Here is a 24,576-nt window from a genome sequence, read left to right on the forward strand (position 1 = left end):
GTGACTTCAGGTACGGAAGGTGGTGATGGAGGATGAGGCTGTGGCCAAGGTGAAGGCCGAGGAGACCCAGTCTATTGCTGATGATGCCCAGCGGGACCTGGACGAGGCCCTCCCTGCCCTGGAGGCAGCTGTCAAGGTCAGGCTCACACACATGACACATGGAGGAGAAAACCACCACTGTCACATGTTCACACAATCAAATTCAAAGACCAAAATGTTGTTGTCATTCTGATCGAAATAATTTCAATTTAAGGGCTGAAAGCTGATTCACCACATTGTGTGTATTAACTTCTGATTATCTCTGATAATATTCTGATAATTTCTACTGAGATGATTTTAAGGCAGGGGTGGTGTACTGATATTGCATAGAAACTGTGGGGTTCAGACTCCTCATGGTAGGGGGAGGGGATGGGGAGTGGTAAGGTTAGCACAACATCCCTTATTTACCTCGTACTTGAGTTAGTTGAAATGTATGGTGTGGGTATGGGGAGTATGTGTTGTCGGGGTTCACCATTTGTTGTGAACAAATGGTGTAGAAACTGCTGTGTAGAAACTTCCTGGATTATTTTGTTATCTGGGGAATTTGGAAACTGAACTGGTTGTAAGTGAGTTGTCTTCCCTATACAGGCGCTGGATGCTCTGGACAAGAGTGATATTGCTGAGATCCGAGTGTTCACCAAGCCCCCGGAGCTGGTGCAGACTGTCATGGAGGCTGTGTGCATCCTGCTGGGACAGAAGTGAGTATCTTGGGATCACTCACTAACCCTGGTCAAAAGAGGCGACTTAATGGACTGGGTGGTCAGTCATGGTAACTTGTGTCATCTTACGGCCATGAATCATTGCTTACATTATCAATCAGTGGTTGTCAAGACAAGTCGCCATCATATAGCTGGAATATTGCTGAGTGTTGCATAATAACAAACTTAGAAAACAGATTGAGTGATGAGTTGGGTTAACAACCCTAGTAACACACTCTGAGGTGTATCACCTTCAGTGGACCAGGTCGTGGACAGTAAAACACATGGGCATCAGCGTTCAGTGTTTGTTGTTATGCAGCGTTCTCTTCAAAGTTCCTTCATGGGCATTCAACAACCAACAATCAGTGGTCAACTTCTGAAGTGCATCTTTCAACAATTGACATTTATCTCTCCCTACAACTAACAACCAGCTCTCTGTAACCAACATTGGTCATTAACACAAAACAACATACAACATTCCACAGGCAATTTTCAACATTCAGCTTTCAGCAGTCAACAACCAAAAAGGAACATTTCATATCCAACATTCCTCATTCAACATTTATCATTCATAACCAACTTAAGAAAACCAACATTTAACGACCAACATTCAACATTAGGTCAGGTGAAATGGGGTTTAATGTCATGTCCAAGATTATTGCACTTACAAAGCACCATTCACGTGTGTGTGACTGCTGGTACTAGTCCAGACTGATGCCGATTTTATAGTGCTAGCTCACTGAGATACCATTTTCACATTCCACACTCAACAAATGATAACCAGCATTCAGCATAACACAATCATCAATCAACATTTCACATCTAGCATTCAACTTTCCACAATCAACATTCAACAAATGAACACCTGTCCTTCCAGAACCGACTGGGCTGCAGCTAAGACTGTGCTGGGAGACTCCAATTTCCTGAGGAAACTGGGAGAGTATGACAAGGACAACATCCCCGAGTCAATGCTGAAGAAACTCAAGAAGTACATTGAAAACCCCAAGTTTGTACCTGAAGCTGTGGAGAAGGTGTCCAAGGTATGTTGCTGTAGAAATTCAGACAAAGTCCCATATATGATGTATTTTCTGTAGTGTCATTTCAGGGGTACCGGTCAGTTGTTGTGGAATAGTGAGGGGAGGGTGTGAGTGTGTGTGTGTGTGTTGAGGGGATGGAGGTGGGGAAGTGGTTGGAGGTGGAATCACGTGGTGGGTTGGTGGTTGGTGGTTGGTGGTTAGGGCTGGGGGTCGGGACCATGAACTCATGGCGTAGTTATTGTGTGTTTTACTCGTTAGTAATGTTTGTGTACACCTTTGAATGTGGCTTTGCTGCTTCTGTCAAACTTTGTTTGTGGAGTATGTTGTGTTACTGACACAATGAAGTACATTGTCATGTTACTGACACAATCAAGTACATTGTCATGTTACTGACACAATCAAGTACATTGTCATGTTACTGACACAATCAAGTACATTGTCATGTTACTGACACAATGAAGTACATTGTCATGTTACTGACACAATGAAGTACATTGTCATGTTACTGACACATTGAAGTACATTGTCATGTTACTGACACTATGAAGTACATTGTCATGTTACTGACACATTGAAGTACATTGTCATGTTACTGACACATTGAAGTACTTTGTCATGTTACTGACACAATGAAGTACATTGTCATGTTACTGACACATTGAAGTACATTGTCATGTTACTGACAATGAAGTACATTGTCATGTTACTGACACAATGAAGTACATTGTCATGTTACTGACACATTGAAGTACATGTACATTATCATGTTACTGACACAATGAAGTACATTGTCATGTTACTGACACAATGAAGTACATTGTCATGTTACTGACACAATGAAGTACATTGTCATGTTACTGACACATTGAAGTACATTGTCATGTTACTGACACAATGAAGTACACTGTCATGTCACTGACACATTCCTCTGTCTGGTAGGCCTGCAAGTCCATGGTGATGTGGGTGAGAGCGATGGACCTGTACGCTCACGTTTTCCGAACTGTGGAACCCAAGAAACAGAGGTGAGATATTTACTGGCAGTGTTTAGCATACAGAGGTGAAATATTTACTGGCAGTGTTTAGCATACAGAGGTGAGATATTTACTGGCAGTGTTTAGCATACAGAGGTGAGATATTTACTGGCAGTGTTTAGCATACAGAGGTGAGATATTTACTGGCAGTGTTTAGCATACAGAGGTCCTGCACATCATTGACAAGTTATGGATTCAATTTCACACATAAATAAACAATTTAAAAAAGTTCAAAAGATCAAAATCCAAACAAGAAAGAAACAGAACCTTTGAAATAATAATTGATCAAATACATCTCTGACAGAACTAGATATCAATGTACATCTTTCTATGAACATATTTCACATTATGCACTTTAATCTGAATTAGCATTAATTTTGTTCCTAGCTGACTGACCAAAACAATATTATATGCTAAATAATATATATGAATTATTGAACAACATAAATACATTTATATTTTTACCCTTCCAAGTTAATTGATAAGCATCAAATCTGTAAACAATAAAATATAACATTCATGTTCATACTTTAATACTGACTTGTGATGTTGCCAGACTGGCGTCTGCCCAGGGAGAGCTGGACGTCGTGATGAAGATGCTGAAAGAGAAGCAGGACAAGCTGGCGGATGTGGAGGCCAAGATCGCACAGCTGCAGAAGTCATATGACGACAGTGTATCATCAAAGCAGAAACTGGAGCGCAACATTGCCACCACAGGTGCACGACTCAAGCGTGCGTCCAAACTTACATCAGCTCTTGCAGATGAACAGATTAGGTGGGAGGCGAGTGTCAAGGTGAGAAGCTTTGGCATCTTTGTAGATGCTTTCAGTCTGGTTACTTCGCTGGTCCAATGAGGACAGGTGGCACAATGACTGCTGGTTGTCGCTAGAACTTGGATTGGGCCACTACATCTCATGGCTTGTCATTGTCTCCACATATATACTGTACACGTTACCCATTGTCTCTGTGCAAAACAGTTAGAAAAGTGGGAGTTTCCTATAGTAGTGGCATGATACAGGGATGCATCAATGGATCGCAACATTTAACTTCATGCTACAAGTATCAATCACACTTGTACAATAAGTAAAAAGGATTGATTCTTACCTTAAATGTATTCTTAAATAAATGTTACATCAAACACTAAATACAAGGGAAAATAAGTAGTGAGATGTAAATATTGACATCCATTGTGCCATACTGCCAACCGTAAATTGTTAGTGGGCCAGGTATTTGGCCATCCTGTCTATGAAAAGGATGGCTCACGCCCCTCAGATAAGAGCACTTGAAATGATCATGATCCGTATCAGATCGTGAGCAAGGTATCGGACAACACAGTTGGTGTATTGTCCCAGCCCTAGTTTCCTGTACAAAAAAGCTTCTTCAGCTGAGTCAGTCTGTTGTCAGAGCAAGGTCACATGGAGTCTTCTGTGATGCCGTGAATAATGGCTGATGCTATCTGGGATTATTTGCAACAATATCCGGATGTGATGTCATGTGTTTTGCAAACAATCAATATGTGAAGCTGGTTTCTTCTTACTTGAATATAACCCTGAAGTGTGTGGTACAGATAGTGCTGGACTGTGTGGTCTGGCTGTGCTGTGCTGTTGTCAGCCTGTGTATCCCACTCTCATCTATAGCTGCCTGCACTAGGGACTATGAACATCTGCCTGCACTAGGGACTATGAACATCTGAAACAACTCTCAGCACTTCAAAAATATTTGATTAATGATAACTAAAACAACTTAAAGAAAGAGATCAAGAGACCCCTGGCTTTTATGCTCAATTTTAAGAGTTCATTGAATATTGTCTCAGAATGAGTTTGAAACAGTATGGGTTTAATGACAAGACTTTTGTTTGCTATCCTTTTAGATGGTAGTGCTTTATAATGAATTTGTTGTTGTCTTTTAGCAATTCAACATTGAAATCGGCAACGTGACCGGTGATGTGTTCATCTCGGCCGCCTGTGTGGCGTACTATGGAGCCTTCACCAGTGTGTACCGCCAGGAGCTGGTCAGTCACTGGATTGACAAGTGCAAGGAGCTGGAGATACCGGTCACTGACGGGATGACCCTAGAGAAGGTCCTCGCTGACCCCTTCGAGATCAGGCAGTGGAACTCGGATGGCCTACCTCGAGATCAGGTGTCCACAGAGAACGCCATCTTGGTGACACGAGGTCGGAGGTGGCCCCTCATGATTGACCCCCAAGAACAGGTGATTGGTTCTTGACAGTGATAGCTTCATGAAAGTTATCTCGGAGGGATTCTTGGACAGTAAAATGCCAGGGCCCCATTCCACAAAGCTATCTCAGTGTCAGTCTATGTTAAAGTATGAGAGTGACGATTGTCTCAGCGATGCGTTCGATTCGAGGAATCAGGCCTTGGAAATGTTATATCCAGTGCTATGTGCTCTTATATTTATTACAATAAGTTGTTATTAACGGTACTAAAGGACAGGAATGCACATTAAAGGGGTTATTCAAAAGGGCCTTATTGACCACTATGACCAGATGTTGTTATTTTCCTGGTGTACTGATTTCTATATCTCATGCAAAGTTTTGTTGTAGTTCAATAACTAATACAAATTAGGGCTGTGAATTGGCCAAAAGATTGTGTTGCAATATATTGGGATACAGGTATCTGTATTGTGAGACATGCGATATGCTGGGGCCTGATGTGTCTGACAGTGCTTGCTGCTGATTGTGCATGCAGATCCTATTTTCTACATACTAAGTCAATTTTGTGATGCCAAAGTCGGCATGGTCAGTCGCCACCACCGTGTGAAAAAAATCACTTCCACATTTCTGCCATTTTGTCAATCAATTTCAAAGGGAAACATCATTTGTGAATGAATTTCTGTGTAGAATTTAGGTTTAACAATACAAATAATGATGAGACTTGCTAAACATTTTTTTCCCGATATACCAGAACACAGATAAAATATTGCAATAAGTATCATTTGAAAAGTGTCTTGCAGTATACTGATATACTGGTAATACTGTGCAGACTTATTGCAAATAGTTCTTTTCGTCTCTCTTTTCAATATTTTAGGGTCAGAATAAACATACTGCCTGGGTGCTAGGCAGGTTTAATTTAATTCTTTTGTGCTGTGTTTGTTATTTCACTTTATCAAAGGATACATTAATAAAATTGTATCAAAAATAATGAATGGACTAATGTGGTGTTTCCAGGCCAACCGATGGGTGAGGAACCGTGAGGTTAAGAATGGCCTGAAGGTCATCAAGCTGACTGATGGTCAGTTCCTCCGGACCCTGGAGAACTGTATCCGTATCGGAATGCCGGTCCTATTGGAAGACCTTGGGGAGAGTCTGGACCCCGCCCTGGAACCTGTGCTGCTCAAACAGACATTTATGTCGGTCAGTACGTCATCTACCTCTGTCTGGGTTATAGCTGTCACAGGTCATGGTGAATGTATGGCATCTTGCAAGATTTAATGCTACAGTTAACATTTAGGACACTATGATTTCATAGAAAAAGCATAGGAAATGTATGCAAGGAAGTGGTGTAAGTAATAATAGTATTCAAGATGATCCAGTATTAAACAGGACTTGAGGTGCTATGATTTTATAGAAAGTAGAAATGTTTTTGTACAGCCGAAGGATGATGCTTTGTTCTTTAGGGAGGGCGTCTTCTGATTCGATTGGGTGACAGTGACATCGACTATGATCGTAACTTCCGCTTCTACATGACAACAAAGCTGGCCAACCCCCACTACCTGCCCGAGGTTTGCATCAAAGTAACCATCATCAACTTCACTGTCACTAAGTCTGGCTTAGAAGATCAGCTTCTCAGGTAGGTCAAGGTCATCATTATATATTAGGTGACATTTGTCTTTTGATCTTTATTATTTGCTTTTTGATGATACCTTACACAAAAGATTGTTTAGTTGGAATCTGAAATAGAGCTATACTCTACCAAGGGAGTTGAAACTGAAAATTTGTTTCAAATAATAATTAGGATGTTGATGTTTATGAGATTAATAGACATAATCATTAGATTGAAACAACAAGTTGATTACAAACTGAATGTAACACTTTGTACATATTAGTGATGTTGTACGCCTGGAGAGGCCGGATCTAGAGGAACAGCGCAACCAGCTGATTGTAAGGATCAACGCGGACAAGAACCAGTTGAAGGCCATTGAAGACAGGATCCTCAAGCTGCTGTTTGAATCGGAGGGCAACATCCTGGATAACGAAGAACTCATCAACACTCTGAATGAGTCCAAGGTGAGACAGGCATTGTCTACTACATCCTTGTGTTTCAGTCACCACACCTCAGTCACCTATGTTGTCATTAGAGACGAAAGGATCATGTGGTCAGTCTCGTTCACTTGATTCTCTGTCATTTTATGCCGACATTTACTTTTATAGCCTCATTCCCGCCTCAAGAGTTTGCATAAACTCTTGTTACGCTTACAAAATTTAAACAAGATGTTCTCCAAGTTTGGGTGGCACTCTGAGTGAGGGAGTAATGCTTAAGTCTTAAATAAGGGACAAACCACAAAATTGTTCCACATACTAATTTATTACAATTCTAGGTATTTACGAACGATATACATGTGTTTCAAGTTCGGTCACAACTGGTTACAAACCAATGGAAGTACTCATATCGAAAGATATACATGTGTTTCTAGTTCGGTCACAACTGGTTACAAACCAATGGAAGTACTAATATCGAACGATATACATGTGTTTCAAGTTCGGTCACAACTGGTTACAAACCAATGGAAGTACTTATCGACCGGTATACAAGTGTTTCCAGTTCGGTCACAACTGGTTACAAACCAATGGAAGTATTTAATATCGACCGATATACATGTAGGCGTTAAACGCTTTCACTAGTCACAGTCCTCGAACTTATCTAACACACTCGGTCGACACCGGGTCCAAAGACTTGGAAACTCTCTAGCCTAACCAACACTGAACACAAATTCCAGCAGAAAATATCCTTAAAATACATGCTAAATCTATCTCATTATAACAAACATGATAACCTAAACAGAAAAAAATGGTTTGACTGGGCAAATAAAAAAACAAAAACTACTACTAATACAATTATCTTACCATACCGAACGCACGTGTGTGTACAGATTCCGGCAAGCCTTTTCCCGGAGCCAGACGCTAACTGAAGCTTGTGAGGCACGCATGAGCTTAAGTTCCCTTTCCAAAAACCCCGATGTAAAAACACCCATATGAACCGAGGTACCTTCCTGTTCCGGTTGTGGCGAGTGTAAACTTCCGTTACAATTACAACAACGATTTGTCCGGTCAACGATTTATCCCGTCCAAACTCTTTTATTTGTAGCAGCCTGTGTTCAGTGACCGTCAAGGTGTATAATATATACGTCTCTGTTAAGGCGACTTGAGTGCTCAGTGACCATAAAACTACATATATATATCTCTGTTCAGGTGACATCTGGGGTGATCACGCAACGACTTCGGGAGGCTGAGAAGACGGAGGAGATGATTACGACTGCTCGTGAGAAGTACAGGACTGTAGCAGAACGAGGTTCTGTCATGTACTTTGTTGTAGCTGACATGGGCAACGTGGACCCCATGTACCAGTTCTCACTGAAATACTTCAAACAGGTAATTACACACATTCTACATGGACATGTTCCGATTGGTCAGCAAGCAGTATCAATTCGTTGTTACGCCATGATTTTGCTCGTCACAGCCTCTATCTATATTTTAGTGTGAGGCACTTCTTCTTTTTGCATGTGCAACTAGTAGGCAGTTTTACTTTATAAACATTGTAACATACTGCAGTTCCTGGAAATAACTGAGGTAGCAAACATTCTCTTCAAGAGTGTCATCGAATTTGGTAGAATCCTACAGCAAAATTTGATACCTGTAATTGTTTAAATCATAAACATGAACCATTTTACTACAAATATAGCACAATAACATTGAACTATGTTGAAAACCTTTTAGGTCAAGATTAATATTATGAGCTATTTTCCACACATCCTCATGTGTAAAAGGTAACCTTCCAGATGTATTCTCCACCTCAGTGAGGTTATATTTAATTTGTTTTTTCTTCCAACTGATGTTTCACTCTGAAGATAAACATGGCCATGAGAAACACCACATATATTATGGACGTCCTACAGGATTTACATGAATTTCAGAAGCTAGTGGTGTTATTGAGCAGGTCTTATTTGTGTTAAACTGCTGTGTGGGATTTTATGTCTCGTAGGTACAAACTGTTTTATGAAGGGAAATGTTTTAGTGATGTGTGCAGTGCTGGGGGACAATGTCTGTAGCCTGTCTTCAGTGCATGTGTTTTATGTTCCAGCTGTTCAATGCCACGATTGAGTCCAGTGAGAAGAGTGACAACCTGAACACCCGTCTGGCCATTTGCCTGGACCAGACCACAATGTGTATATACAAGAACGTTGCCAGGTACGCCCTCCGTCCTTCATGTCAGTCTCAAACATTTGTGTAATTAAATGAGCTCTGACCAACAATTGGTGGACACAGTTAGCCCAATGAATTTTGATCAAACGCATTGTATACAGTCTCAGGCCACTGCACACAAGTGCTTCTCTAACAGAAGTAAGTATGTATGTAACTGAGAAAAGAGTATTTCATCCATCCATTTGTCCATCTGTCTGTCCATCCATCCATGTTATTTGTGTTCCTCTAGAGCTCTGTTTGAGAAGGAGAAGCTGGTGTTCTCCTTCATGTTGTGTGGTGAGATCCTCAAGACTGCCAAATTCATCTCTGTTGCCGGCTGGAACTTCTTCCTGCGTGGTGCTGCAGGCTTGGACAGGGTGAGTCTACACAGCTCTCACTCCCTACAGCTACATTGTCATGGTCAGGGACACAACTCACTGTGCAATGTTGTGGCACTTCCTCTGCTGATTCATGTTCCAGATTTTCCCTGATGATGATCCTTGATTTGTCAAAGCAGCTCAAAGCCGCTCAAAGCTATTCAATGTGGTTCAGAGCCATTCCTAGTTGTTCATAGTTGTTGAAAAGCATTCAGAGCTGTGTCGAACCTACGCAATCATTTTACTCAATAAAAAGTAAATTTATAAATGCTGCTTTACAATCTTATTAACAAATTGCTGTAAATATATAATTTGATGCCCTTTTTTATAATTCCATTACTTTTCTGGTGGCTATATGGCTGAAACAGTGTGGATGTCGCCTTAAATGGAACTCCCCTCACACTCACTACTGATATGCCAGTATGTGGATGTGTTCTGATCTTCATCAGACACAAGAAGTATTTGCAAGATGTTGATGGAAGTGTTGATGTTACAGCAACGCCCCCCAAAGCCAGACAAGCCGTGGTTGAGTCAGACCGTGTGGAGGATAGCATATGACCTCAGTGAGACTGTGCCAGCTTTCAGGGGTCTGCACACTGACCTCATCAAGACCCCCGTGTGGGTCAAACTCGGCAGCATTGAGGTAGGCACTAGCAGATGAAGTAAATCACTGTAAATGTAGTACAACCAAACGTTCATTCTGCATGGGAATCACATAATGACATTAAGTGTACATTGATTGCTGCCTTGAAGAATTTGTTCAGAAAAAATGAAATATAATACAATATTTTCTTGTATATAATGCACACTTTCCCCAGAAACATGCAGCTGTGTAGAGGGGGGTGCTCATAATACACCCATACAATGAGATGTTATGTTTTCTCAAACACAAGGACATCGCTTTGAACACATAACACTGTTAATATAATACCTCACAGTTTGAAAATACTTTGTTTATTGTGGCCTAATCTCCAAGTGTCATGTTTGTGTGGTAATTGCCTTCTCCTGTGTGCAGATACGTCTGAACCCAGAAACAAATGAGGACTATGAGCCCCTCCCCGACGAGCCGGCTCCCCCTCCTCTCATACAGGAAACTGAAGGTCAGGAACAGGCTCAAGCAGATGATGGCAAGGTCAAAGGTCACTGGAACATCAGGCTCACCAGCTTCCAGAAGCTCACCTTCATCAAGGCGTTCCGAGAAGAAAAGGTAAATGTTGTATTGGTGGTCATGGACGTAACAGTAGATGTAAAGAATATGTAAAGAGATATGTTTGAGTTTACGCCAATGATCAGACTCTATCTTAGCCATTGGCTCTTACCATGTCCAATAATACACCCATGAACAAAATGTTAGGAACATATTTCTGATGTTGGATATATGTCTTTTTTCAGACTGTGTTTGCAATCACCGATTTTGTTCGAGAGAATCTGGGTCAGCAGTTTGTGGAGAGTCCGCCAGTGGGTCTGCCGGAACTCTACGATGATATGAACAAAGTGACCCCCCTTGTGTTTGTCCTCAGCACAGGCTCCGATCCCATGGGGGCCTTCCTCCGATTTGCCAAGGACAGGGACTACACAGACAAGTGAGTCCATGTTTAGGGCTGTGCTGCACAGCAACCTGACAATCAGTCTTCACAGTCTGACAATTGAACCTGAGGATCTGTTGAATCCATGTAGTCCATAACGGCACAGGTGGAAGGTTGGCTTATGGGCTACAGTGCATGTGTTCATGTGGTGCTTTGATGAGTATATGTGAAACATGACCTCCTTGTGCACCATGTCCTTTAGCAGTAGCATCTGATCCAACTGTGTTTCTACAAAACATTGTTCAAAATATGTTTATAAGTGTATTAATGGAAATAATCAGAGGTAACTCCCTCACAACATCTGTAAGACCTAGGACTTGATGAACATCTTTAAGACATAGAACTTGAACAACTTCTGCAAGACCTAGGACTTGAACAACATCTGCAAGACCTAGGACTTGAACATCTTATAGACCTAGGACTTGAACATCTTATAGACCTAGGACTTGAACATCTTATAGACCTAGGACTTGGACATCTTATAGACCTAGGACTTGAACATCTTATAGACCTGGGACTTGAACTATTTTTTTTTTTATGTTGCAGGATCCAGTCAATTTCTCTAGGTCAAGGTCAGGGCCCAGTGGCTGAAAAATTGATTGCAAATGCAGTGAAGAGTGGAGAATGGGTCTTCCTTCAGGTGACAAGTCTCTCATTTATCATTGTTGATCTAATCTGTCTGAATGTGGTACGATTCATTCTGGTAGTTGCTCTCAAGTCAGGGTTCAGTGCAGAGTAGGTCCCCAGTGTCCCTTGGTTGTTGTCAGAGCCTGCCACACTGAGGGATGACCAGGCTGATTTTATGTCCTCATGCTGTCAACCATTGATTTGCCAGCCCAGTTTTGATTATTTGCAGCCATAAAACAACATTCGCTCACTGATTATATTTGAGAATTTATGTGTATGTTGGGAATTTGGGGTTTATATCTTTGTAAATTTGATACCTTTTACTCAGTTATGTTTCAAATGTAACTGTTACGAATTAAGCCCGTGCTTATGTGAGACGAAGGTATTAATGTGGCTTGTTTCATGTTGTGCTTGTCCTTGTCTCCAGAACTGTCACTTGGCCGCGTCGTGGATGTTGAGAATGGAGGCTACAGTGAAGGACCTGACGGAGAAGCCCAATGACATCCATGAAGACTATCGCCTGTTCCTCAGCTCCATGCCAGCCAAACACTTCCCCGTGTCCGTGCTGCAGAACAGTGTCAAGGTCACCAATGAGCCACCGAAAGGTCTAAGGGCAAATGTCAGAAGGGCATTCACCGACATCACCACCAACTTCTTTGAGGAGAACAGTAAGTTCATTGAGAGGGAGTGAGTTTGTACGGTTTTACTCCTCATAGCAGTATTCCATTAATATGATGGCAGAGGATGTCAAGAATGAACTACCGGGGTACTCACATTGTACCCATCGCGGGAATAAAACATGAGGCGGGATGGCTTAGAATAAGAGATTAGTGAGAGAACAAGTAATTAACTAATATCCATTCTGACAGACTTGTTTTGATGTAACTGTCAGTTTGTTCAACAAATTATTGGTTTCAGTGTCTGTATGAACATTCACTGATTTGATAACAAGACAGTTGAAAGTATTTGCCTCCTGCATTTTGGGTGTCAGGGGTGAAGGGTTACACTCACGGATACATGTTACTCTGTGTTTCAGTTCTGGGCACAGACTGGAGGAAGATGATATTTGGTCTGTGCTTCTTCCATGCCATCATCCAGGAGAGGAAGAAGTTTGGTCCGCTTGGCTGGAACATCAAGGTGAGTGATCTTCAGGAGATTCTGTACAGTGTAAATTGGTCAACTCCTTTCCGTCAATGTGACCTTTCAGTTTACATTAGTGACTGGCATAAAGAATCTAAAATTAGAAAAAAGTGGCTTTTGACTAAACACTTGTCTCAAACCTGGTTCACAAGTAGGTATTGTGCCAGGAACGTGTACATGATGTGATTTATAACTGTCCGGAGGTTGAAACAGCTGCCTTTCACAGACTGTCTGCTCCTGAAATGAGTCAGCTGCTGTAATCCTGATTGACCTACTGTTTCATGTTCTCATCTGTTGCTGTTGTCAGTTAGTGTACATGGATCATGATATCTGCTGAACTAGTGTTAAACCATTGACTTACATGGATACTGAAGGTGAATTAAGCAGACTGGTCTAATATATACATTACCTCCTTCAACTTTTTTAAAAATCAATCTTTTATATTTTTAGGACTATCAATATGTTTTGTGTATTTCAGTACGAGTTTAATGACAGCGACAGGGAATGTGCTCTGCTCAACCTGCAGATGTTCTGTTCTGATGGTGCCATTCCCTGGGACACTCTCATCTACATTACAGGGGAGGTAAGTCAAGTTGAGCTGAATATTCAATCTTTCTGTTGGTCACTTTTGAATATAAGTAACATTTTGTGAAAAATTCAAAAGTTTAGAGTTTGTTTGGCCTATTACTATTCAAATGTCTCTATCTCTTTGTGTGATTTCAGATTACATATGGAGGCCGCGTGACAGATTTCTTGGATCAGCGATGTCTGCGAACAATCCTGCAGATGTTCTTCCGACCAGAAAGCATTCAGAAGGACTACAAATATTCTGAGTCAGGTGGGTTACGCAAGTCAACTTGCAGTTGAACCTGCTGTTTAAAGAGGGTGTTGTTGGACAGTGCAATATATACATTCGCGGCACAACAGAGAGCATGAAATTTGGTGGTTTTCTATATACAGCTGCGGCCTCATAATTTTTATGTCACAGTGAAAGGCAAGATGTCATAAGAGTGATGTGGAGTGAAGAACAAACCTTTCAAGGATTGCTTAGTTTTCTTGTGGGTGCCTTCTTCATGTTAGCTTACAAAGTGATCGAGTGAAGTGGTATGGTGTAGAAAACCTGCTTGAGAATATACATGTTTTGTTAAGGCTGTTGTTGGTGATTCCGAAATTCAGTTTGACTCAAAACATTGGACTCAATCTGTGCTGCATCCTGCGCTCAGTATTTTTGCTAACACTAAAGACTTCACATGTTATTTAGTTGTGGTAGAATGGAGTTAAACAGTTACCTGTACATTGAATCCAACATGATTTAACATTTGAAACCTCATGCTGTATCTTCAATTCCAAATTTAATCAAGCATTGTACCCTGCGCTATGTTGACAACACAGTATTTATATCTCCTAAATATATGACCAGGAATTTACTACCCACCCGCCTATGAGACTCTGGAAGACTACCGGCAGTACATTGAGGGGCTGCCTCTGATTGATGAACCTGAGATATTCGGGATGCACGAGAATGCCAACATCGCGTTCCAGACCCAGGAGACACAGACGCTCATCACCACCATCCTGGACGTGCAACCCAGGATGTCTTCAGGAGGCACAGGCAAGTCCAACGACGACATCGTGTATGAACTGGCTGAAAACATCCTGGGGAAACTGATGGACAAGCTGGACATTGAGAAGGCTAACCAGGAGATGTTTGAGGTGAGAGGGAGTCCATTTGTGAGAATGCATCCTTAGCATGCTTGATGAATAGATTGATTGCCCTGATGCATGATGCATGCACAATTATCCATTGTCTTTTGCTTCATTCTGTTGTGTGATGACAATAGTCGCATACCTGTCATAAGTCTATGTTAAACTTTGGGAGTTACGATTGTCTTTCACTAAGATTGCTTTGTGGAACAGGGCCTTCGACCCATTGGTGCGATGACTATCGTGAGTCCTTGTTAAACTATGGGAGTTATGATTGTCTTAGTGCAACAATTGCTTTGTGGAACAGGGCCCTGGACCCATTGGTGCAATGACTATCGTAAGTCCTTGTTAAACTATGGGAGTTATGATTGTCTTAGTGCAATGATTGCTTTGTGGAACAGGGCCCTTGGCTCATTGGTGCGATGACTATCGTAAGTCCTTGTTAAACTATGGGAGTTATGATTGTCTTAGTGCAATGATTGCTTTGTGGAACAGGGCCCTTGACTCATTGGTGCAATGACTATCGTAAGTCCTTGTTAAACTATGGGAGTTATAATTGTCTTAGTGCAATGATTGCTTTGTGGAACAGGGCCCTTGACTCATTGGTGCAATGACTTTCGTAAGTCCTTGTTAAACTATGGGAGTTATGATTGTCTTAGTGCAATGATTGCTTTGTGGAACAGGGCCCTTGGCTCATTGGTGCGATGACTATCGTAAGTCCTTGTTAAACTATGGGAGTTATGATTGTCTTAGTGCAATGATTGCTTTGTGGAACAGGGCCCTTGACTCATTGGTGCAATGACTATCGTAAGTCCTTGTTAAACTATGGGAGTTATGATTGTCTTAGTGCAATGATTGCTTTGTGGAACAGGGCCCTTGACTCATTGGTGCAATGACTATCGTAAGTCCTTGTTAAACTATGGGAGTTATGATTGTCTTAGTGCAATGATTGCTTTGTGGAACAGGGCCCTTGACTCATTGGTGCGATGACTATCGTAAGTCCTTGTTAAACTATGGGAGTTACAATTGTCTTTCGCTACGATTGCTTTGTGGAACAGGGCCCTCGACCCATTAACTGCCAGTGCTTCATTTTGACCCTCATTGAATGGCACAATGCTAAAAATATCCATCCAATCAAATTACTCTCCTGTGTGAAAAAGATGTGTGCCAAGTTAGAAGTAGCAGAGATATCATACACTAGATAATACAGCTTATAGGATGTGATTCATAATATCAATCACTAGATTATCTGGTCCAGATTTGATTATTACAGGCTACTGTTGTATAACTGGAATAATGCTGTTTCATTCATAAAATAACAAACAAACAGAAAATATGACTCTAAGGAGAATGCTTGTATACTTTCTGATATCTTGTGTCCTGTAATTCTAAAGTTTTAAGACAGGAAATGTCAGTTCTAAGACGTTCTGTCATTCAATAATTTTTCCCTTTGACAGAATTTCTGCATGAAGGGAAAAACATGAGATGAGGAAATTAGCAATGCTAAAAAAAAACTAAAAAGAACTGCACTGGTCTGAAATTAAAAGGGTCCTGTTTTTTTATGGTTTGCTATTATTATTATTTGAATCTGGAGACTTCCCACAGTGTTACGTTTTTAACATTGGGGTAAGACAAGGACTTCTTGACTTTCAGGCCTAATTTTGAACAACAAATGTAAACTAACATGTTGTCAGAGGACATTGTGTCCATGGTATGTTAATCAGTAACACCAACAATGTAGCACAGATTACAATAAACCCAGAAGCGTCATTTTTCTGAAACAGTAGCAGAGCATATATAGTTTGCTGCATGATCACCCACCTATTGCTTGTGGTGCTGTGCGTATGCGCTGGCTCACTGTAGGGTGTGTGTTTCAGCCAGATGACAAGGGACGGATGAACTCGCTGACGACAGTGCTGGAGCAGGAGGTGGACAGGTTCAACAAACTGTTGCGTGTCATCAAGGTACAGTCCACTTGCCCTCACTGTTGAAGTTGTTTCTACTCTTGCATTGGTATTCAATAGTCAAAACACTATTGTACTGTATCTACTATAGGTACAATTATTGCAACAGTATAGAGTTGGTTCACTGAGAGTCTTTACCTTCCTACCATGCAGATGTCCGTGCATTCTTTGACACAATGATAGAGCTGCCTGTGTCGGCCATGTCCCAGAGTCTGCAGATGAAGTGAAGTGTGTTAAGGGTACCTCTGTTTATTAATTTATGAATCTTTTCTTAATTGATATCTTCATGCAACCTTTCAAGCTGGGCTTATTTGTGATCAATGAAAGAAAAATAACAGAATTAATCTCTTTTTTTTATTTTAGAAGCATGTGACTCCAAGTATTCTTTTTTTTAATAAAACTACATACAAATTCAACATTTCACGTTGAGATTGTGTCTAGCAATTTTCAATCATTATATGTGTACAATAACAGTTACTCTGGTTTTGAATATATATAAAAGGGGACATGACTTATACCATCATTCCTTAATCTGAAAATTATCCATCTGCACAATTGTACTGGGAATGTTACCATGCAGGTTAATAGGGTTTAATGTAGCCGTAATAAAGCTGTATGGTGTGTAAGACATCACCATGCTCCCTCCCACCAACCCACCAACCTCTCTCTGTGGACCACCTCCCACAGTGTCATACTAAAAGAGAGACGTTTAAAGATAATTCTTGTTGTAACCCTGCCTAACTTTTGGCATTAAGGGGGTAAAACAAGGACTTACCGGCTTGGAGTAAGTATACTGTGCCTGCATGGGGCATCAATGCCTCATGGTATCTCAGTGGGCTAGCACTATAATACTTCTAGTACAGGCAGCCCCACATGTGCATACCGCATAAGCTCTATTTCACCTCCCTTATCTTTGTGTTGTAGAACTCTCTGAAGCAGCTCCAGAAGGCTATCAAGGGCTTCGTAGTGATGAGTGAGGAACTGGAGCGGGTGTACAACGCCTTCCTCAACAATCAGTTGCCCCAGCTGTGGGCCAACGCCGCCTACCCCTCCCTCAAGCCCCTCGCTAGCTGGGTGGCCGACCTCGTCCTACGCTGTGCCTTCATTGACAACTGGATTGTACATGGAATCCCCAAGTCCTACTGGCTGGCTGGATTTTACTTCCCACAAGGTAATGCTTCCGGACTTCTCACCTGGATTGTAATTACTTATTTCTTGTCAAAAGTAATGAGGACAATTTGTTTTAGTTTTGTTTGAATTACTATCCTGTCTTGAAATTAATTGTGTTGTTATGATTCTATGGGGAATGTTGTCAGCACTGTACATGTTTGTGGGTTTAACTGAAGTAGTCAATGCATTATTTTGCACTTTTCTCCCACATTAAGCTAACATGATGTGATTTAACTGAAATTTGGTGCAGAGTGGCACTGAACCCAGCTCACTTTCTGAATACAGGGACTGAGATATATTTTGCTCTGTTTGGAGATCCAAAGAAATCAGAAATGCTATAAATCTGTATGTTCACAACTGTGCCATCTTTGAAGATTAGAAAAACTGAGCTGACAAAAATGACTTAAATCAAATCTCTGTAACTTTAGACAATTTCCTTTAGTTGTATCTCTATTTTGACCCATGCAATAAAAAGATGAATAAAGGTATCACCAACTGAGTTTGTAGTAAAGTGGCTTCCTGATAGGATCAAGAAACTTCTTACATTGTTTGCTAGACATTTCTTAGAAGTTGACAGATGACAATGTAGACAAAAGTTTATGGATAACAACTTCTTTATTATATTGTGATAGCGATGTTTCACAAAGTTAGTGACATTTCAGAATAGATCCTTACACCATTGTCAAGCAAGCCTTGCTTGACAACAACGGTATCAGGATCAGTATAAACTTTTGTCTACTTTGTAAGAAAGATCCTGTGTTGATCAAACGAGCCTTTCATGACAAAAAATTTGAACCGTAAAATCAAATGTATGGCCTTTATACCTTCATGGTGTTTGTGTGCTGCAGGCTTCTTGACGGGCACCCTACAGAACTACGCCCGCAAGTACGACTACCCTATCGACCACCTCAGCTTCAGCTACAAGGTGCTGCCACACTACCGTGATCAGAAGGACGTCTTCAAACAGATGGAGGAAGTCAAGTTTGGGGAGGAGATGGAGATGGACAAAGAGGTGAGAGTTCGTGAAGGTCAAGGTCAAGGTCATAGACATCGTAGGGAGTGCCAAAGAATATGTTAACATGTGTACATGCAGCATTGTATCCAGCACTCCAAGCTTTGATGTTTTGGAGGCCATGCACTTAGCTCCTGGCAATATTTTCTATTGGTGCCTTTTCAAACTTTAAGGAGCCACATTAAAATTTTAGGAGCTACATTGATTTCGACTTACAAATTAATATTTAATAAAACAATCAATTATAAGACTAGTCATTGAACGATTACCCTTGTTGAAAGACCATCTCTGGAATACACTTAGCCAATTATCTGAAGCAATTCTGCCTTTTTGCTTTGTTTCAATGTTTTATGCATTTGCTTAGATTTCTGATTCATTTATTTCTATCAGACAAGAAGAATACTGGTCTTAAAATTTCAATTTCAATACACATTTTTTCAACGTTAGGATCGACCGTTGTTCAACAGGATAACAATTTAAAAAATGACGTGTTTCATGTTCAGATCGAGAGGCCAGAGGATGGTGTGTTGGTGCATGGCCTGTTCATGGATGGCTTCAAGTGGAATGACGACACCATGCACGTGGAAGACTCCATCAAGGGGGAGATGAATGGTGTGATGCCCATGTTGCACATGCAGCCCAAGATGGACTACGTCGCTGACGATAAGGACTACCAAGCACCTCTGTACAAGACAGCAGCCAGGGCAGGAGTCCTCTCTACTACAGGTACATGTTCATGAGATGTAGCTAAGTAAAGGTTAAAGGGATGTGGGTCCCAATCGTTGCGATATGTCCTAACTACCATATGTTAACATAGACTCACTATCACTGTAGCTCTACCATATCATTGTGGAATGAGAGCCAGTCCATGACAGTCTAATGAAGGTTTCTCATCAATGTGGGGGTCATTTACACTTGGCTGCAAGAACAAATAGTTATGTTTGATTTTAATCCTTTGAATGTCACGATTGTGAGAACTGTGAGTAAGAGTTATCTTTCCTTGAGCAACAATGTCATGCTTCCTGATTAATTTTTTGCGTATTGAGAAGAAAAAGGAAAACAAAGACTGTTGTCCTGTTTGAAATAAGCTCATGAAAACAATATTTTTTGTTTTGGCTTAGGTTCAGTCACTTGTAATCAGTGAAAGAATATGTTGGTAGATATTGTATCATTATAGCAGGGCACCCCTCAGGCAGTGTTTACAAGGTATAAGTTGTCTGCTGATCTGAGACCCTTCCACAGACTCACCGCCATCATTGATGTTGGCCATGGTGCAAACTGTGTAAACCATGAAAGAAAACAGTGTGACCTAAGACTGCTTTGTGAAACCAGTCCAAGGTCTGCTGTGGCTGCTACCTTGGTGTGGGTTGGACTGAGCGCGGTCATATTGAATATGGGCTAAAGAAACTTATGTACTCAGGAAGAGTTGTTAATTGACACAGGCAGGAGTAGATGGCAGGTCAAGGTATTTTTCTGGCAATATTTATGCAGAGCATGACTGACAGATGTTGCTGATTGGACTGTGCATGTCTTTATTCAATATGGTCAGAGGAGAATTGCAGAAGTTGTTGCGATTGCTATTTTTTTACCCGATATTGTTTTCCTTTTCTTTTGGTAATGCTCCCTTGTTGGAACATGTTATACATTCTATGTGTTTGAGGCAATTCTTATGTATACATTTAGGTATATAGAGTAACATTGTCTTGTTCAGACTATGGCAATGTAAACATGAGTCATCCATGGGAATTCAGGGATAGAACTGTGCCCCGTAATTTATGCTTGTCTTGTGAGCTGAATGAATAGATCGGGTGGTCAGGCTTGGTTGATTGTGTGAACCTAAAGAAGTGGGACGATGCTCATAGTATCAGTCACTGGTTTGTCTGACGCAGACAGATTATTGACAGGCCACCATCATTTCATTGGATTATTGCTAAGTGCAGCATTAAGAAACAAGCACATGAACAAACTGACTTTGATCAACTATAATCAACATTTTACCCTGGTTATGTCTGTTTTCAGGAATGTCCACCAACTACGTGGTAGCCATCTACTTGCCGTCATCACAACCTCAGGATTACTGGATCGCCAAGGGAGCTGCTCTCTTATGTCAGCTCAGTGACTAACCTGCATTATTTGAATTGTAAAATAAATACTGTGTGTCTGCTGAATTGTGTGCCCCATTTGATGTTGACAGAGTTATGTGCCCCTGCTGTCCAGTAAGTGTGAGCTATCTCTCCTTGGCCAAGTAATGGTGTTGAAAGTTATTTGCTTGATCTTGTGTGTGATAAAGAAGTGTTTCAATTTATGAATGTCATTATTCATATTATATCCGTCCAAATAGTGAAGTCAAGAATATGTGATATATTTTGTGTTTACTGCTGATTTTGATGTATTCTATATATATTTATGTAATAATCTCTATGTCCATATTAAGTTGTATTACAAATTCTGAAGATTTGGTAAAAAGAATGTTTACAATTACATAGATGTGTCCATTGATTAAAGATTATGTGAAATTCATTTTTCTACGACAAACCAGATTTACCAAAGTGTGTGTCCAAAGCTGGAAACAGAAGCATATGGACAATTAGTAGTTTTGTAAATAAAATGATAAAAACAGAACTGTTTGTTCTGAACCCTTCTGTAAGTGCTGTTGTCTGTTATACACTCAAGAACCATGTGATAAGTACATGTTTCTGATGCTGATGTCAACCTCTGTGATATGTCTGTCAGTGAAATACATTCCGTCCATGTTGAAATGTACATTTGTAAATAGATTTATGGTGAATTTATGCATCTATTCACAGTATTACTTTGTAGATGTTTCCGCAGTATATATATATATGTAACAGATCCTGCAAGATACATAATTTTTATGCATGAACAATAAAATGCATTCAATGCATATATGCATGAATTATACTGCTGCCAATTTGAACAGCATGTTCCACAAGAAATAGGTGCAGAAAAATGAAGACAGACACCAGATCTAAACTTCTGTCACCTGTCATTGTATTACTTAATACTATATCTGAATGCATACAGAGGAACTAAGACAGAAATCTGACGAAAGTATTACTGTAATGATATGATGTTTACAGCATTCGCTTCTTCAGCATTGTATGTGTGAAGCTGAACATGGTTATACACAAGGAGAGATAGGAGCTGATGCCTGTATTGTGCTGATAATATTCACTCTAGGAACCTAGGCTGTGTCAAGGCAGCAGTCTGTTCAGGAAATGGCAACTTTCAGAGATATTATGTAGAAAATACTGTTTGTCTGTGGTACATACCAACATGCTGCCCTTGTATGCTCCTATTTAATAGTCAACTTTGATGAAGAAATCATGAAAGTCTGTGATAATGCTGTTGTTTTTGTTTATACTTATGTTTACTGTACATAAAGTGCCTTTGAAAAAATAAATATATGTGACATGAACATTCTTTCTGTTTTAGATATACAGTAAACTATGGTTATAATGAACTTAAAGGTGCCACTTATTTTAGTTTGTTATAACTGTAGTTAATTATAAGCATATATTCAGCATAAAAACACCAAATGTCTGGGACAAAAAAATACATGTCATATCCGTCAGTTTGTTTATGCATGTTCCTTATAAACATAGTTAACTGTATTTCAAAAATATATTCAAATTGGACAACAACAGACATAATTTTCCTTTTTCCCTGTCTTGATACAAATTGTGTTTTGTTCATGATATGTTGTGTAGTAATATTGCAGAGTGCAACAAACTTCCAGTTAACACCATTTGCAAAGTGATAGTTTTATCAATGAGTTGTTTTCTATGTAGTCTGCATATACCAATCTGTGTCTGTGCACCCAATGCTTTCGTAAGTGGCGACCAAAAAGATGGGTGCTCAGGCTCATTCCCTGGCTGATCGTGTGTCATTGCACGGTGTAGACCGTTGTTCATAATATCAATCAGTAGATTTACTGGACCAAACTGGAGTAGTTTCGTGAGGAATGTTTTGATGACCTGGTCAGTTGACCTCCAATGTGGGGGTGTTTGCGACCTGATCAGTTGACCTCCACCATGGGGGTGTTTGCGACCTGATCAGTTGACCTCCACCATGGGGGTGTTTGCGACCTGATCAGTTGACCTCCACCATGGGGGGGTTTGCGGCCTGATCAGTTGACCTCCACCATGGGGGTGTTTGCGACCTGATCAGTTGACCTCCACCATGGGGGTGTTTGCGACCTGATCAGTTGACCTCCACCGTGTGAGTGTTTGCGACCTGATCAGTTGACTTCCATCATGGGGGTGTTTGCGACCTGATCAGTTGACCTCCACCATGGGGGGGTTTGTGACCTGATCAGTTGACTTCCATCATGGGGGTGTTTGTGATCTGATCAGTTGACTTCCATCATGAGGGTGTTTGCGACCTTATTTTCAAGGTCATGGGAAGCATTGGACCAATTCTCTGTATGTTTTTGCGATATGGCAAGAACTCCTGCATGGATTTGGTTCGAATTTGGTGCTCAAAAAGTCCACCTCATTTCATCAGTTCAAGTTAGAATTTAAACCTGACTCTCACATTATGTCAAGTGTCACCATCAGATACTAAAGATGACCAAGCAGTGCCAGGAAATATGGAAGTAGTCAACACATGGACAACGCCTGATGCAGCTCTTCCACAACCGTAAAACACCTGAACAGACGACTGTCGAAAGTCAAACTTTAATGTCAGCTGGAGATGGTATTGGCTAAAATCGATTTGTGGAACGTTGACCTGGACTGTTGAAATAACAACTATCCAACAGGCACCTGGACATGTCCACCCATGCAACTCCGCCCTTCCAAAATAGAAAAAGGGTAAAAGGACTCTACAAGAATTTTCTGACTCTCTGTGGTGTCTTCAGGCAATTAAAGACATTTCCTGTAAAACAACACCCATTTTTACATGAAATTATAGAATAATTCTACAGTATAAAGTAGCGACACATACCTCCGTACTTCACGTTATCACGGAACGTCTAAAGGTCATCCTGACAACGCGAAGAAAACAATCAAGGAAAATATAACCCTTTGCAAAATGAGGGAATACATTTTCTAAAATAAAATGTCTGGTCACAGAACATAACAATAACCGTAAGATCACTGAGACGCAAATGGGTGAATACTGCCAACGCACTAATTTTACATCTATAACTGGTGAAATATTTTACGAAGATCATATTGAATAACCTTGATAAAATCTTTATTGATCATCTCTGATTCAAATAATGATAACTCCGAGGATCTCTGGTTGACAATATCATATCACTGAGGATCTCTGGAAGACAATAGACCTCACCCAGGAAGAGCCAACAGTTTTTGTTTACAGACTGTACGGTAGCACAGACAAAGCAACACAAAGTTCCTTTTGACATAGTTGGGAATTGTTCTGGGGTATGAGTGAGTGAGTGAGTGAGTGAGTGAGTGAGAGTGAGAGTGAGAGTGAGTAAGTGCCTAAGTTTGGTTTTACGCCACTTTTAGAAATATTCCAGCAATATCACATTGTACCCACGTCGGTAATCGAACCCGGGTCCACGTCGTGACGAGCGAACGCTTTAACCACTGGGCTACCCGACCGCCCCTCTAGGGTATGACGCAAATAAACACTCCATGTCTAACTTCTTCTTTAAAGTTAAGAAGTGTTCGTTTGATACGCTGCCATCAGGCTGAAAAATAATTCTACCATAATACAGCATATGTTTAGGGAGACGTGCAATTTTGATTACTTCACTTGTATTGTGGGTCAGTGACTTTT

The 24,576-nt window shown here is 40.7% G+C and overlaps 1 protein-coding gene across 3 annotated transcripts in view; it reads left to right on the forward strand.

The window, feature by feature from the left end:
• LOC139461044 (dynein axonemal heavy chain 6-like) overlaps positions 1-22,232 on the forward strand; it is a 103,042-nt gene extending 80,810 nt beyond the window's left edge. For all 3 annotated transcript variants that reach the window (XM_071242551.1, XM_071242550.1, XM_071242549.1), the window contains exons 53-78: positions 11-136; positions 628-737; positions 1,615-1,777; positions 2,714-2,796; positions 3,362-3,599; positions 4,715-5,017; positions 5,994-6,179; positions 6,443-6,615; positions 6,872-7,052; positions 8,235-8,414; positions 9,124-9,230; positions 9,475-9,601; positions 10,098-10,244; positions 10,617-10,808; positions 10,994-11,184; positions 11,734-11,827; positions 12,242-12,482; positions 12,851-12,951; positions 13,433-13,537; positions 13,678-13,792; positions 14,375-14,667; positions 16,536-16,622; positions 17,547-17,793; positions 18,641-18,804; positions 19,308-19,530; positions 20,824-22,232. In XM_071242551.1, coding sequence (XP_071098652.1) covers positions 11-136; positions 628-737; positions 1,615-1,777; positions 2,714-2,796; positions 3,362-3,599; positions 4,715-5,017; positions 5,994-6,179; positions 6,443-6,615; positions 6,872-7,052; positions 8,235-8,414; positions 9,124-9,230; positions 9,475-9,601; positions 10,098-10,244; positions 10,617-10,808; positions 10,994-11,184; positions 11,734-11,827; positions 12,242-12,482; positions 12,851-12,951; positions 13,433-13,537; positions 13,678-13,792; positions 14,375-14,667; positions 16,536-16,622; positions 17,547-17,793; positions 18,641-18,804; positions 19,308-19,530; positions 20,824-20,927 — 4,281 coding nt within the window. In that variant the 3' untranslated portion in view covers positions 20,928-22,232. The remainder of the gene's footprint in view (positions 1-10; positions 137-627; positions 738-1,614; positions 1,778-2,713; positions 2,797-3,361; positions 3,600-4,714; positions 5,018-5,993; positions 6,180-6,442; positions 6,616-6,871; positions 7,053-8,234; positions 8,415-9,123; positions 9,231-9,474; positions 9,602-10,097; positions 10,245-10,616; positions 10,809-10,993; positions 11,185-11,733; positions 11,828-12,241; positions 12,483-12,850; positions 12,952-13,432; positions 13,538-13,677; positions 13,793-14,374; positions 14,668-16,535; positions 16,623-17,546; positions 17,794-18,640; positions 18,805-19,307; positions 19,531-20,823) is intronic.
• The last annotated feature ends 2,344 nt before the right edge of the window (positions 22,233-24,576 follow it).

The sequence above is a fragment of the Haliotis cracherodii genome, unplaced genomic scaffold, assembly GCF_022045235.1.
Source record: "Haliotis cracherodii isolate W230 unplaced genomic scaffold, xgHalCrac1.p SCAF_14, whole genome shotgun sequence".
In the NCBI taxonomy this organism is placed as follows: domain Eukaryota; kingdom Metazoa; phylum Mollusca; class Gastropoda; order Lepetellida; family Haliotidae; genus Haliotis; species Haliotis cracherodii.